Genomic DNA, 14,870 nt, shown 5'->3' with positions numbered 1-14,870 from the left:
ACCCTCATGGGTAATAGTGACAACGGACGCCAGTCTTCTAGGTTGGGGTGCAGTCTGGAACTCCCTGAAGGCTCAGGGTGTGTCGGAGTCTCTCCTCCCAATCAATATTCTGGAATTAAGAGCGATATTTAAAGTGCTTCAGGCTTGGCTTCAGTTGGCTTCGGCCAAATTCATTCGGTTCCAGTCGGACAACATCACGACTGGCTTACGTCAATCATCAGGGGGGGACAAGAAGTTCCTTAGCGATGACAGAAGTATCCAAGATAATTCGGTGGGCGGAAGCTCACTCTTGTTATCTGTCAGCAATATACATCCCAGGAGTGGACAACTGGGAAGCAAGCAGACAGACGTTTCATCCGGGGGAATAGGAACTCCATCCGGAGGGCTGTGCCGCTCTGATTCTCAGGTGGGGCAGACCGGAATTGGATCTGATGGCGTCTCGTCAGAATGCCAAGCTCCCAAGATACGGATCCAGATGAAGGGATCCTCAGGCCGAATTGAGATGCCTTGGCAGTGCCTTGGTCGTTCATCCTAGCTTATGTGTTTCCACCGTTTGCTCTCCTTCCCCAGGTGATTGCTCGGATCAAACAGGAGAGGGCTTCAGTAATTCTTATCGCTCCTGCGTGGCCACGCAGGATTTGGTATGCGGATGTAGTGGACATGTCCTCTCTGCCACTGTGGAGGCTTCCATTGAGGCAGGACGTTCTCATGCAGGGACCCTTCCATCACCTAAATCTAGTTTCTCTACAGCTAACTGCTTGGAGATTGAACGCTTGATTTTATCTAAGCGAGGGTTCTCTGATGCGGTCATTGATACCTTGATTCAGGCTCGTAAGCCTGTTACTAGAAAGATTTACCGTAAGATATGGCGTAAATATCTTTATTGGTGCTTATCCAAGGGCTACTCGTGGAGTAGGGTTAGGATTCCCAGGATTTTATCTTTTCTCCAAGAAGGATTGGAGAAAGGGTTATCAGCAAGTTTCTTAAAGGGACAGATTTTTGCTTTGTCTATTCTGTTACACAAACGTCTGTCAGATGTTCCAGACGTTCAATCCTTTTGTCAGGCTCTAACTAGAATCAGACCAAGTGCTCCTCCTTGGAGCTTGAATTTAGTTCTTAATGTTCTTCAAGGGGTTCCGTTTGAACCTATGCATTCCATAGATATTAAGTTGTTATCTTGGAAAGTTTTATTTTTGGTTGCTATTTCTTCTGCTCGCAGAGTTTCTGAGCTTTCAGCTTTATTTTTCATTCTGATAAGGTGGTCTTACATACCAAACCTGGTTTTCTTCCTAAGGTGGTTTCTAATAAGAATATTAATCAGGAAATTGTGGTTCCTTCCTTGTGTCCTAATCCTTCTTCAAAGAAGGAGCGTCTGTTACATAACTTAGACGTAGTTCGTTCCCTGAAGTTATACTTGCAGGCGACTAAAGATTTTCGGCAATCATATTCATTGTTTGTTGTTTTTTCTGGGAGACGTAGTGGCTAGAAAGCTACGGCTACACCTCTTTCTTTTTGGCTGAAGAGTATCATCTATCTTGCTTATGAGACTACTGGACAGCAGCCTCCTGAAAGAATTACGGCTCATTCCACTAGGGCTGTGGCCTCCTCATGGGCATTTAAGAATGATGCTTCTGTTGAACAGATTTGCAAGGCTGCAACTTGGTAGTCTCTTCACACTTTTTCCAAATTTTACAAATTTGATACTTTTGCTTCTTCTGAGGCTGTTTTTGGGAGAAAGGTTCTTCAAGCAGTGGTGCCTTCCGTTTAGGTTCCTGTCTTGTCCTTCCCTTTCATCCGTGTCCTATAGCTTTTGTATTGTATCCCATAATTAAGGATGAAATCCGTGGACTCGTATCTTGTAAAAGAAAAGGAAATTTATGCTTACCTGATAAATGTATTTATTTTACGATACGACGAGTCCACGGCCCACCCTATTTTTCTAAGACAGGTTTTTATTTTTGTTAAACTTCAGTCACCTCTGCACCTTGGCTTTTCCTTTCTCTTCCTAACTTCGGTCGATTGACTGGAGGTGGGAGGGAAGGGAGGAGCTATATACACAGCTCTGCTGTGGTGCACTTTGCCACTTCCTGTTGACCAGGAGGCGTAATCCCATAAGTAAGGATGAAATCTGTGGACTCTTATCGTAAAAGAAATACATTTATCAGGTAAGCATAAATTTCCTTTTTATGATTCAGATAGAGAATACAATTTTAAACAACATTCCAATTTACTTCTATTATCTAATGTGCTTAATTCTTTAGCTATCCTTTGTTAAAGAAATAGCAATGCACATGGGTGAGCAAATCACATGAGGCAAATATGTGCAGCCACCAATCAGAAGCTACTGAGCGTATCTAGATATGCTTTTCAGCAAGGAATATCAAGAGAATGAAGCAAATTAGATAACAGAAGTAAATTAGAAAATTGTTTAAATTGGTATTCTCTATCTGAATCATGAAAGAAAAAAATTGAGTTTAATGTCCCTTTAAGTTCTCCACCACTGCTAGTTGCCCCCCTGTTGATGCACAACCAATTGTTATGAGAGCACGGTGTTTTTAGTGGGTTTTTTTTTTCTTATTTCTTTTAACACAAGATTTACACTTAAATGATCCCTTCTAAAATAAGCCATGATTGCCATTATTTGTAAAGGAAAGCAAGCATGAACTGTGAAAAAACATAGCTACTTCTAATTCGGGCAGATTTATATGTTCTGTTCAGTGTGGTTTGTGTGTTTAATTTTCTTGAATTACAGGCAATCCAGTTAGTGTTAGGGGGTTCCTGTCTCCAAAGGGAATGACTCAAGATATCTTTTGAGTAAATCATTTAGCTCCTTTTTTTATAAATTGGTGCAAAATTTAAATATTGATATGGCAAACGTTCTTTATAAATGATAATGTTTAAAGGGACATTAAACCCAAATGTATTCTTTCATTATTCAGATAGAAAATACAATTTTAAACAACATTCCAATTTACTTATATTATCTAATTTGCTTCATTATTGAGATATCCTTTGTTTCAGAAAGAGCAGTGCACATGGGTGAGCCAATCACACGAGGCATCTATGTGCTGCCACCAATCAGCAGCTACAGAGCCTATCTAGATATGCTTTTCAGCAAATAAAATCAAGAGAATGAAGCAAATTAGATAATAGAAGTAATTTAGAAAGTTGTTTAAAATGGCATGCTCTTTCTAAATCATGAAAGAAAAAAATTGGGATTATTGTCCCTTTAATGTTTATGTAAATTTGGAAGTGTTTTCTTATCTATAATAAAGACACCATTAAACTTTCTGAACACGTAGCATGATGAAAGCATTGTTATTGTTCTATATATTTATTTTTCAGGTATCTCTTCTGCCAGAGAACGATCGCTGGAGTGAAACAAAATCCCAGCTTCTTGCTCAGATGGACGTGAGCATGGGGGGGAGAGTAGCAGAAGAAATCATTTTTGGAATAGAACACATTACTACAGGTTGGTCTAACTTGGCTCTTTTATACATTTTGCTTAGTTTGATATCAAGCTGCATCATGGAGTTCCCGATTACACATGGTTTTTATTTTTTTAAGGGGCATCCAGTGACTTTGATAGTGCAACAAAAATAGCAAAGCTGATGGTGACTAAATTTGGAATGAGTGAAAAGGTAAGGGAACTGGCACCTTTACCAAATGACTTTACTTCCTATGTTTTTTATTTTCTTAAGTAAACAAAACTTATATGTAGCTAGATATTTAAAAAAACATCCATACAATAGTAATTTATAATGTATAATCAGTCTAAAGAGTACTCGAGTCCCAAAAAATGTATTGCCAACCTTTTTTCAATAATTCGAAGGACAGTAAGTCATCATCTACTGGTTAAAATGGGATTTAAGTACTTGATTATTAAACTTGACTATTGGCTGCTCCTTTTATGGTATATTGTTTGGAATACCCCTGCTTGAGCTTCTTGTTGGTTCAGCCGTTTTGGTTAAAAACAGGCTGATTAGTTAGTAAAATATAGCACCATGAATACTATATGAAAAATAGCTACTGTATTACATTCTCATTCATTTACCCCTTCAGTACTGTGAATGTCAGAGAAAAACGTGCCCAAAGTACCAGATAATTTTTCGGATTCTTGCTACGACTCAGTTTAAACAAAAATAAAGCATTGTTTTTTTTTTTTTATTCACCTATCAAAACTATATATTTTCTTTTATTTAGTAGACAACCCAAGGTATTAATCTAGGCCATTGGTTTTCAAACCTGTCCTCAGGCCTTCCTAACGGGAGATTTTCAGGATTACCTTGGGTGAGAGCAGGTAAAATAACCATGTTTACTAATCAGCTGATGATTTCACCTGTGCTCCCGTTCAGATATCCTCAAAATCTGGCCTGTTAGGGAGGCCTGAGGACAAGTTTGGTTTAGGTCCATTTTGGTATATTTTTATGCCAACATTTCTCCTCCAAATGGGGGATCAGATTATTAAAATAAAATATTGGGTTTGTTACTGACATTATTTACATACCGCTTGTGCAGTCATAAGACAAATGGTTGTAAAAGCTTCTCTGGGATCTACTTTGTTCAGAAATAGCAGACATGGGTGTCTTTGCTATTGCTTTTTGGTAATTAGAAGCTACTAATCGCAGCTGCGCACCACACTTATTTTCCCAGCAGTGAAGGGGTTAATAAGGTAGCTGTAGTGTAGAGATTTCCTTCCCACCCCTGGTCCCTACCTTATCCCACCCAAAGAGCTTTCTAACACTTTCACTAGAATCCACCATCTTAGGTTCTGGCAGCTGTCTGCCAGTACCCAGTTTGTAGAAATGTTATTATGTTTTCAAATGTACTGTATTTATTAATAAAAAAAAAAGTTTTTTTTGTAGTGTAGCTTCACCCCTCCCCCTCCAAGAGATCATCCATATGGACCCCCTCTCATAACCCTTTTTTTGTAGCATAGGGGACCCATGCCTCTCCCTCCTTTACCAAATCATTTATCTGTAGTGTAAAGAAATAGTGTCACTGTCTGTGTCAGCGATCTGCCTTCATATGGTAAAGGGAGAACGATCAGTTCTTCCTTACCATATAAACGCAGATGCATTCTGCCCCTGTATGTAGGACCGCAGCATGAGCCAGCTACTAAAGCATCACTGTACGCTGGGTAAAATACCCTGTGAAGTAGTGGCTACATCCATTTTGTTTAGGAGGTTAAAATAGGGAAACATTGTCATAGACTTTGCAACATATGGGATGTTTCTTGTGGACCACATTATATATACATTACATATATTTAGTCTTTCACTCTGGTTATACTAGTAAGGCTCTTTTTCTCAAAATAGCAGCCCACACCACCCACTGGTGGAAGGCTTTAATCGTGCATTTTTTCTTCCTAATGGGAAAGAGTCCACTGCCGCATTCATTACTTGTGGGAAATAAGAACCTGGCCACCAGGAGGAGGCAAAGACACACCAGCCAAAGGCTCAAATGCTCCTACCACTTCCCCTATCCCCCAGTCATTCTTTACCTTTCGTCCCAGGAGGTTGGCAGAGAAGTGTCAGAAGTTTAACGTTTAACAAAAACTATTTTATTTTTTCTCTCAAAAAAAGTGTGCCTCTTATGGAGGGTATTACTCTTTGCAATGGGACGGGAGTTTTAAGTAGGCTCGGTTGCGTTGTGTGTGTGGTTTTTAGCCAGGCTTGGGACTGTCGTTTTTGTCTTTGGGGCCATTTTTCTTCATGGTTTTTGGATGAAGTGGGCCTTTTTTTCTTTATGTTAATATGCAAGTCGTGATACAGCAGACAAAATACCATTCAGTGCACGTTGAAGCCCAGGGTAGCCACCAATACCCTCAGTTCATAGAAATCCAGTAGCGGTCCACAGCACTTGTATAAAAAGTATCCTTTATTAGCACATACATGTAACAGATAAGTGACGTTTCGGGGTCTCCCCCTTAATCATGCATGTTAAACTTTTCTCACTGCCTTTTATGGGTAAATAGGCGCCAAAATCTTCATTTTACACACTTAGTCTGCCATCTACTGGCCTATTCATGTTACTACAATCCTTGTATGTTACGTAGTTTAGCAGTCTAATAGCAGCTACCTAGGTAGCTATAACTGCTACAAGTGACCCAATTTTTTAACATCAATTTTCATATATCCTTGGCTTATTATTTAGCAGTTTCTTCATTACCCCTACAATTAAAAACATTGAATATATATATACATAGTATCATGTTCAAACTTATACAGTTTTAAATGGCATACTATTAATATTACCATAATTTGTTAGTCATAAAAATACCTCCGTAATTTATCGGTTAGAAAAATACAGTCCCAGCAAAGCTGGCCATATAGTCCCTCCTAGGCTCCGCCCACCCCAGTCATTCTCTTTGCCGTTGCACAGGCAACATCTCCACGGAGATGGTTAAGAGTATGTGGTGTTTAGTTGTAGTTTTTTTATTCTACTATCAAGAGTTTGTTATTTTAAAATAGTGCTGGTATGTACTATTTACTCTGAAACAGAAAAAGATGAAGATTTCTGTTTGTGAGAGGAAGATGATTTTAGCAGACAGTAACTAAAATCGAGTGCTGTTTCCACATAGGACTGTTGAGATGAAGTAACTTCAGTTGGGGGAAACAGTTAGCAGACTTTTCTGCTTAAAGTATGACTAGCCATATTTCTAACAAGACTGTGTAATGCTGGAAGGCTGTCATTTCCCCTCATGGGGACCGGTAAGCCATTTTCTTAGTCTCAAACAGAATAAAGGGCTTAATATGGGCTATAAAACTGGTAGACACTTTTAGGGACATTTTATACATGTTTATGCTGATAATTCACACTTATAAACTTGGGGAACGTTTTTTAACGTCAGGCACTATGTTAGACACCTTTTCCAGTCAGGAAGGGCCTTCCCAGTTGTAGGCTGAGCCTCATTTTCGCGCCATTACTGCGCATTTGTTTTTGAGTGCAAGACATGCAGATGCATGTGTGAGGAGCTGAGAGTAGTTGGAAAAGTTCCTAGAAGGCGTCATTTGGTATCGTATTCCCCTCTGGGCTTGGTAAAGTCACAGCAAAGGCTGTAGCTGGGACTGTAGAGGGGTTAAATCTGTAACCGGCTCCGGTTTCGTTATTTTAAGGGTTAAAGCTCTGAAAATTGGTGTGCAATACTTTTAATGCTTTTAGACACTGTGGTGAAATTTTGGTAACTTTTGAACAATTCCTTCATATATTTTCACATATTCAGTAATAAAGTGTGCTCTGTTTAAAATTTAAAGAGACAGTAACGGTTTTGTTTTAAAACGTTTTTTGTGTTTTATTGACAAGTTTAAGCCTGTTTAACATGTCTGTGCCTTCAGATAAGCTATGTTCTATATGTATGAAAGCCAATGTGTCTCCCCCTTCAAAATTGTGTGATAATTGTGCCATAGCGTCCAAACAAAGTAAGGACAGTACTGGCACAAATAATGAAATTGCCCAAGATGATTCCTCAAGTGAAGGGAGTAGACATGGTTCTACATCATCTCCTTCTGTGTCTACGCCAGTTTTGCCCACGCAGGAGGCCCCTAGTACTTCTGGCGCGTCAATGCTTATTACCATGCAACAATTGACGGCTGTAATGGATAACTCCATAGCAAATATTTTATCCAAAATCCCTGCATATCAGAGAAAGCGCGATTGCTCTGTTTTAAACACTGAAGAGCAGGAGGGCGCTGATGATAATTGTTCTGTCATACCCTCACACCAATCTGAAGGGGCCGTGAGGGAGGTTTTGTCAGATGGGGAAATTTCAGATTCAGAAAAAATTTCTCAACAGGCTGAACCTGATGTTGTGACATTTAAATTTAAATTAGAACATCTCCGCGCACTGCTTAAGGAGGTGTTATCTACTCTGGATGATTGTGACAACTTGGTCATTCCAGAAAAATTATGCAAGATGGACAAGTTCCTAGATGTTCCGGTGCACCCCGACGCTTTTCCTATACCCAAGCGGGTGGCAGACATAGTGAATAAGGAGTGGGAGAAGCCCGGCATACCTTTTGTTCCCCCCCCCTATATTTAAGAAATTATTTCCTATGGTCGACCCCAGAAAGGACTTATGGCAGACAGTCCCTAAGGTCGAGGGGGCAGTTTCTACTCTAAACAAGCGCACTACTATTCCTATCGAAAATAGTTGTGCTTTCAAAGATCCTATGGATAAAAAATTGGAAGGTTTGCTTAAAAAGATTTTTGTACAGCAAGGTTACCTTCTACAACCCATTTCGTGCATTGTTCCTGTCACTACAGCAGCGTGGTTCTGGTTCGAGGAACTAGAAAAGTCGCTCAGTAGAGAGACTCCATATGAGGAGGTTATGGACAGAGTTCACGCACTTAAGTTGGCTAACTCTTTTATTTTAGATGCCGCTTTGCAATTAGCTAGATTAGCGGCGAAAAATTAAGGGTTTGCAATTGTGGCACGCAGAGCGCTTTGGCTAAAGTCTTGGTCAGCGGATGTATCATCCAAGACAAAATTGCCTAACATCCCCTTCAAGGGTAAAACTCTCTTTGGACCAGAATTGAAAGAGATTATCTCAGACATCACTGGGGGAAAGGGCCACGCCCTCCCACAAGATAGGCCTTTCAAGGCCAAGAATAAGTCTAATTTTCGTTCCTTTCGTAATTTCAGGAACGGACCGGCCTCTAATTCTGCATCCTCTAAGCAAGAGGGTAATGCCTCACAGTCCAAACCAGCCTGGAAACCGATGCAAGGCTGGAACAAGGGTAAGCAGACCAAGAAGCCTGCTACCGCTAACAAAACAGCATGAAGGAGTAGCCCCCGATCCGGGACCGGATCTAGTGGGGGGCAGACTCTCTCTCTTTGCTCAGGCTTGGGCAAGAGATGTTCAGGATCCCTGGACGCTAGAAATAGTTTCTCAGGGTTATCTTCTGGAATTCAAGGAACTACCCCCAAGGGGATGGTTCCACATGTCTCACTTATCCTCAAACCAAATAAAGAGACAGGCGTTCTTACATTGTGTAGAAGACCTGCTAAAGATGGGAGTGATACACCCAGTTCCAATGACGGAACAAGGAATGGGATTTTACTCAAATCTGTTCGTAGTTCCCAAAAAAGAGGGAACCTTCAGACCAATTCTGGATTTAAAGATCCTAAACAAATTTCTCAGGGTACCATCGTTCAAAATGGAAACCATTCGAAAGATTCTACCCACTATCCAGGAAGGTCAATTTATGACTACCGTGGATCTAAAGGATGCGTACCTACATATTCCTATCCACAAAGATCATCATCAGTTCCTAAGGTTCGCCTTTCTGGACAAACATTACCAGTTTGTGGCCCTCCCATTCGGATTAGCCACTGCTCCAAGGATTTTCACAAAGGTACTCGGGTCCCTTCTAGCGGTTCTAAGACCGAGGGGCATTGCAGTAGTACCATACTTGGACGACATTCTAATACAAGCGTCGTCCCTTTCAAAAGCAAAGGCTCATACAGACATCGTTCTGGCCTTTCTCAGATCTCACGGATGGAAGGTGAACATAGAAAAAAGTTCTCTGTCTCCGTCAACAAGAGTTCCCTTCCTGGGAACAATAATAGATTCCTTAGAAATGAGGATCTTTCTGACAGATGTCAGAAAGTCAAAACTTCTAAGCGCTTGTCAAGTTCTTCATTCTGTTCCACGTCCTTCCATAGCTCAGTGCATGGAAGTAGTAGGGTTGATGGTTGCAGCAATGGACATAGTTCCTTTTGCATGAATTCATCTAAGACCATTACAACTGTGCATGCTGAAACAGTGGAATGGGGACTATACAGACTTGTCTCCAGTGATTCAAGTAGATCAGAAGACCAGAGATTCACTCCGTTGGTGGATATCCCTGGACCACCTATCCCAGGGAATGAGCTTCCGCAGACCAGAGTGGGTCATTGTCACGACCGACGCCAGTCTAGTGGGCTGGGGTGCGGTCTGGGAATCCCTGAAAGCTCAGGGACTATGGTCTCGGGAAGAGTCTCTTCTCCCGATAAACATTCTGGAACTAAGAGCGATATTCAATGCTCTCAGGGCTTGGCCTCAGCTTGCAAAGGCCAGATTCATAAGATTCCAATCAGACAACATGACGACTGTTGCGTATATCAATCATCAGGGGGGAACAAGGAGTTCCCTGGCGATGAAAGAAGTAACCAAAATAATACAATGGGCGGAGAATCACTCCTGCCATCTATCTGCGATCCACATCCCAGGTGTGGAAAACTGGGAAGCGGATTATCTGAGTCGTCAGACATTCCATCCGGGGGAGTGGGAACTCCACCCGGAGATTTTTGCCCAGTTGACTCAATTATGGGGCATTCCAGACATGGATCTGATGGCGTCTCGTCAGAACTTCAAGGTTCCTTGCTACGGGTCCAGATCCAGGGATCCCAAGGCGACTCTAGTGGATGCACTAGTAGCGCCTTGGACCTTCAACCTAGCTTATGTGTTCCCACCGTTTCCTCTCATTCCCAGGCTGGTAGCCAGGATCAAACAGGAGAGGGTCTCGGTGATCTTGATAGCTCCTGCGTGGCCACGCAGGACTTGGTATGCAGACCTGGTGAATATGTCATCGGTTCCACCATGGAAGCTACCTTTGAGACAGGACCTTCTTGTTCAGGGTCCATTCGAACATCCAAATCTGGTCTCCCTCCAGCTGACGGTTTGGAGATTGAACGCTTGATTCTATCAAAGCGTGGGTTTTCAGTTTCGGTTATTGATACTCTGGTTCAGGCCAGAAAACCGGTAACTAGAAAGATTTACCATAAAATATGGAAAAGATATATCTGCTGGTGTGAATCCAAGGGATTCCCTTGGAATAAGGTAAAAATTCCTAAGATTCTTTCCTTTCTACAAGAAGGTTTGGATAAAGGATTATCTGCGAGTTCTCTAAAGGGACAGATTTCTGCTTTATCTGTCTTACTACACAAACGATTGGCAGCTATGCCAGATGTTCAAGCATTTGTTCAGGCTCTGGTTAGGATCAAGCCTGTTTACAGACCTTTGACTCCTCCCTGGAGTTTAAATCTAGTTCTTTCAGTTCTTCAAGGGGTTCCGTTTGAACCTCTACATTCCATAGATATTAAGTTGTTATCTTGGAAAGTTTTGTTTTTGATTGCTATTTCTTCTGCTAGAAGAGTTTCAGAGTTATCTGCTCTGCAGTGTTCTCCGCCCTATCTGGTGTTCCATGCAGATAAGGTGGTTTTGCGTACTAAGCCTGGTTTCCTTCCAAAGGTTGTTTCTAACAAAAATATTAACCAGGAGATAGTTGTACCTTCTTTGTGTCCGAATCCAGTTTCAAAGAAGGAAAGTTTGCCACACAATTTGGACGTAGTCCGTGCTCTAAAATTCTATTTAGAAGCTACAAAAGATTTCAGACAAACATCTTCTCTGTTTGTCGTCTATTCTGGTAAAAGGAGAGGTCAAAAAGCGACTTCTACCTCTCTTTCCTTTTGGCTTAAAAGCATCATCCGATTGACTTACGAGACTGCCGGACGGCAGCCTCCTGAAAGAATCACAGCTCACTCCACTAGGGCTGTGGCTTCCACATGGGCCTTCAAGAACGAGGCTTCTGTTGATCAGATATGTAAGGCAGCGACTTGGTCTTCACTGCACACTTTTGCCAAATTTTACAAATTTGATACTTTTGCTTCTTCGGAGGCTATTTTTGGGAGAAAGGTTTTGCAAGCTGTGGTGCCTTCCGTTTAGGTAACCTGATTTGCTCCCTCCCTTCATCCGTGTCCTAAAGCTTTGGTATTGGTTCCCACAAGTAAGGATGACGCCGTGGACCGGACACACCAATGTTGGAGAAAACAGAATTTATGCTTACCTGATAAATTACTTTCTCCAACGGTGTGTCCGGTCCACGGCCCGCCCTGGTTTTTTAATCAGGTCTGATGAATTATTTTCTCTAACTACAGTCACCACGGTACCATATGGTTTCTCCTATATTTTTCCTCCTGTCTGTCGGTCGAATGACTGGGGTGGGCGGAGCCTAGGAGGGACTATATGGCCAGCTTTGCTGGGACTCTTTGCCATTTCCTGTTGGGGAAGAGATATTTCACCACAAGTAAGGATGACGCCGTGGACCGGACACACCGTTGGAGAAAGTAATTTATCAGGTAAGCATAAATTCTGTTTTTTATACAAGTGCTGTGGACCGCTACTGGATTTCTATGAACTGAGGGTATTGGTGGCTACCCTGGTCTTCAACGTGCACTGAATGCTATTTTGTCTGCTGTATCACGACTTATCACTTACATTTATGTGCTAATAAAAGTTACTTTTTATACAAGTGCTGTGGACCGCTACTTTTTTCTTATAGTAATGTGGTCCAGTTCTGGTGCCCTCAGATTGGGCCGCCTCTTACCCTCCCGTTCTTGGCATTCAGTGTCCTCTTTGGCTTGGGTATAATTTTCCCACAAGTAATGAATGTGACTATGGACTCTTTCCCATTAGGAAGAAAAACATAAATTATGTTTACCTGATAATTTCATTTTCTTCCGTGTGAAAGAGTCCACAGCCCCCCGCCCGTTTTTTGGAGGTGTTTTCATGTAGAGTCTTCTGGCACCCTTTCACCTTGTTATTTCGTACACTGTTCCTTGTTCCTCTGTAGAATGACTGGGGGATAGGGGAAGTGGGAGGAGTATTTGAGCCTTTGGCTGGTGGGTGTTTGCCTCCTCCTGGTGGCCAGGTTCTTATTTCCCACAAGTAATGAATGCGGCTGTGGACTCTTTCCCACGGAAGAAAATGAAATTATCAGGTAAGCATAATTTATGTTTTTAGAAGACACCTTGTCCTCTCAGTACACTTCCTCTAAGCTTTTGTTTAAACCTTTGCTTTGTTTGGCTTTTATGTTTTACAAAGTGTAAGTCTAGTTCCTGCATAAAAAATGCAGTTATTGTGAGCTTGTTTACATATTGCTGTACCAATTAAAATCACTAACTGAATATGCTGCTTTCTGACATTTGTGGTAGGTGTGCCTGTTGGTCATGGTTATAGTTTTGAGTTTACATAACATTCAATTTTGAGTTCAGTACCCTTATTATTTTAACTGAAGCTTTGGATGCTCTGTCTTATACAACCATTTAAAATGTCCTTTAAAATATCATTCGGTATTTACTCATGCGGACACTTCAACTCTTCCATTTTGACTCCATCATACTGTGAGGTGCTGCACAATTATTTCTCATCCAGTAGCTCACCCAAAATTTTAAAAATAACGAAAGCTTTCACAATCATACTTTGTGGATACAAATACCTTGCACTGAAGTGTTTTTTTTTACAGTCTGTTCTAATGCATTATAGTAGTGCTAAGAATGCAGGCCCAATATACATTAAAGGGGCAGTGAACACCTTAAGATTTTTATATACAATGTTTATGCGTGAAGAAACAACTTTGTAATATTATTTATGTTGCCCCCTTTTATGTAATTGAGCAATTATTAATTCTCAAAACAATGCTCTTTATACTAACGTTGTGACTGTGGCTCTAGCCTTGCTGTCTTTGGACTGAAGCCCAGATTGGCTCCTCCATAGAAGGCAAATGGTTGGGTGGATTTTGGCTATTGATAAATAATTGCAGTGAAAAAGGATAATTTGTTTTAAAAACTTTAAGAATTGGCTCATATGATGTTCTAAAGAAACACAACAGACATGTCTTTTAATTACAAGCTATTTACTACCCCTTTTAACAATTGGCTTATAATCCTATTGTTAATTAACAAAAACTAGATCAGTATATATTTTTTTTACAAATATATTATTTGATTTTCATTTTCTTGTTTAAGCATTATTACTCTAAGGTGCCATAGAGGAAATAACTCGGTAATTATGCTTTTATTTAATTGTGAAGAATGCAAAACCGTAAATCTGTGTGTGAAAGAAATAATCTATTTATTTCCTACCGTAGCTGGGTGTTATGACTTATAGTGATACAGAAAAGCTGAGCCCAGAAACTCAAGCGGCTATTGAGCATGAAGTGAGAACTCTTCTAAAGGTGAGAATGTCTTGGTGTGCTGTACAAATGTTATGATTATGAAGATAGCATAAATGTGTACTCGGTATACGTAGTTAAAGGGACATGAAACCCAAAGAATTTATTTCATGATTTAGGTAGAACATACAATTGTAAAATAGTTTCCAGTTTACTTCTATTATCAAATTTGCTTAATTCTCTTGGTATAATTTGTTGAAGGAGCAGCAATGCACTACTGGTTTCTAACTGAACACATGGGTGAGCCAATGACAATCAGTGTATGTGTGTGTATATATATATATATATATATATATGCAGCCACCAATCAGCAGCTAGAACCTAGGCTCTTTGCTGCTCCTGAGCTTACCTAGATAAACCGTTCAGCAAAAGATAACAAGAGAAGGAAGCAAATTAAATAATAGATCTAAATTGGAAACTTGTTTAACATTGTATGTTCTGTCTAAATCATGAATGTCTAACTATGACTTTACTGTCCCTTTAAGTTAAGTACCTGCAGTATGTTTCACGATATTCATGGTTTTCACGTTTGGAGGTTTATTTAATTAACTTTTATTTGTGGCACACACCTAAGAAGGGTTGGTTTCTTACTGAATAACATAAGGGCTTGCATACATTTTGAGAGACCGGTGCAAAAATAGTGTGATATTGCAAAAATACCACTTGTTATACAGCTTAGCTCAAAGTCTTACTTATAATTCAATTTGAGCTAGTTATTGCTCAAAATCTAACATGCAAAGAGGGAAAGGGACTGGTGGTAGCAGCATCACTGAATATTTCTAGCACCTGCCTAGACTACTAGAATACTAGAGATTGTTTAAAATTTAATGCAAACTTTCTGTTCTTGAAAGTAAGGCCACACATGTTTCTGCAAG

At 40.5% G+C, this 14,870-nt stretch overlaps 1 protein-coding gene across 1 annotated transcript in view; it reads left to right on the top strand.

Moving 5' to 3' along the window:
• The window catches only part of YME1L1 (YME1 like 1 ATPase), a 151,173-nt gene that overhangs the window by 122,117 nt on the left and 14,186 nt on the right, over window positions 1-14,870 (top strand). Inside the window, exons 16-18 of the mRNA XM_053715694.1 lie at window positions 3,346-3,472; window positions 3,568-3,641; window positions 13,912-13,998. Coding sequence (XP_053571669.1) covers window positions 3,346-3,472; window positions 3,568-3,641; window positions 13,912-13,998 — 288 coding nt within the window. The remainder of the gene's footprint in view (window positions 1-3,345; window positions 3,473-3,567; window positions 3,642-13,911; window positions 13,999-14,870) is intronic.

Source organism: Bombina bombina, chromosome 5 (assembly GCF_027579735.1).
Source record: "Bombina bombina isolate aBomBom1 chromosome 5, aBomBom1.pri, whole genome shotgun sequence".
NCBI classification, from domain to species: domain Eukaryota; kingdom Metazoa; phylum Chordata; class Amphibia; order Anura; family Bombinatoridae; genus Bombina; species Bombina bombina.
Note: the sequence above shows the minus strand (reverse complement) of the source record. Positions and strands in the feature narration are given on the sequence as shown.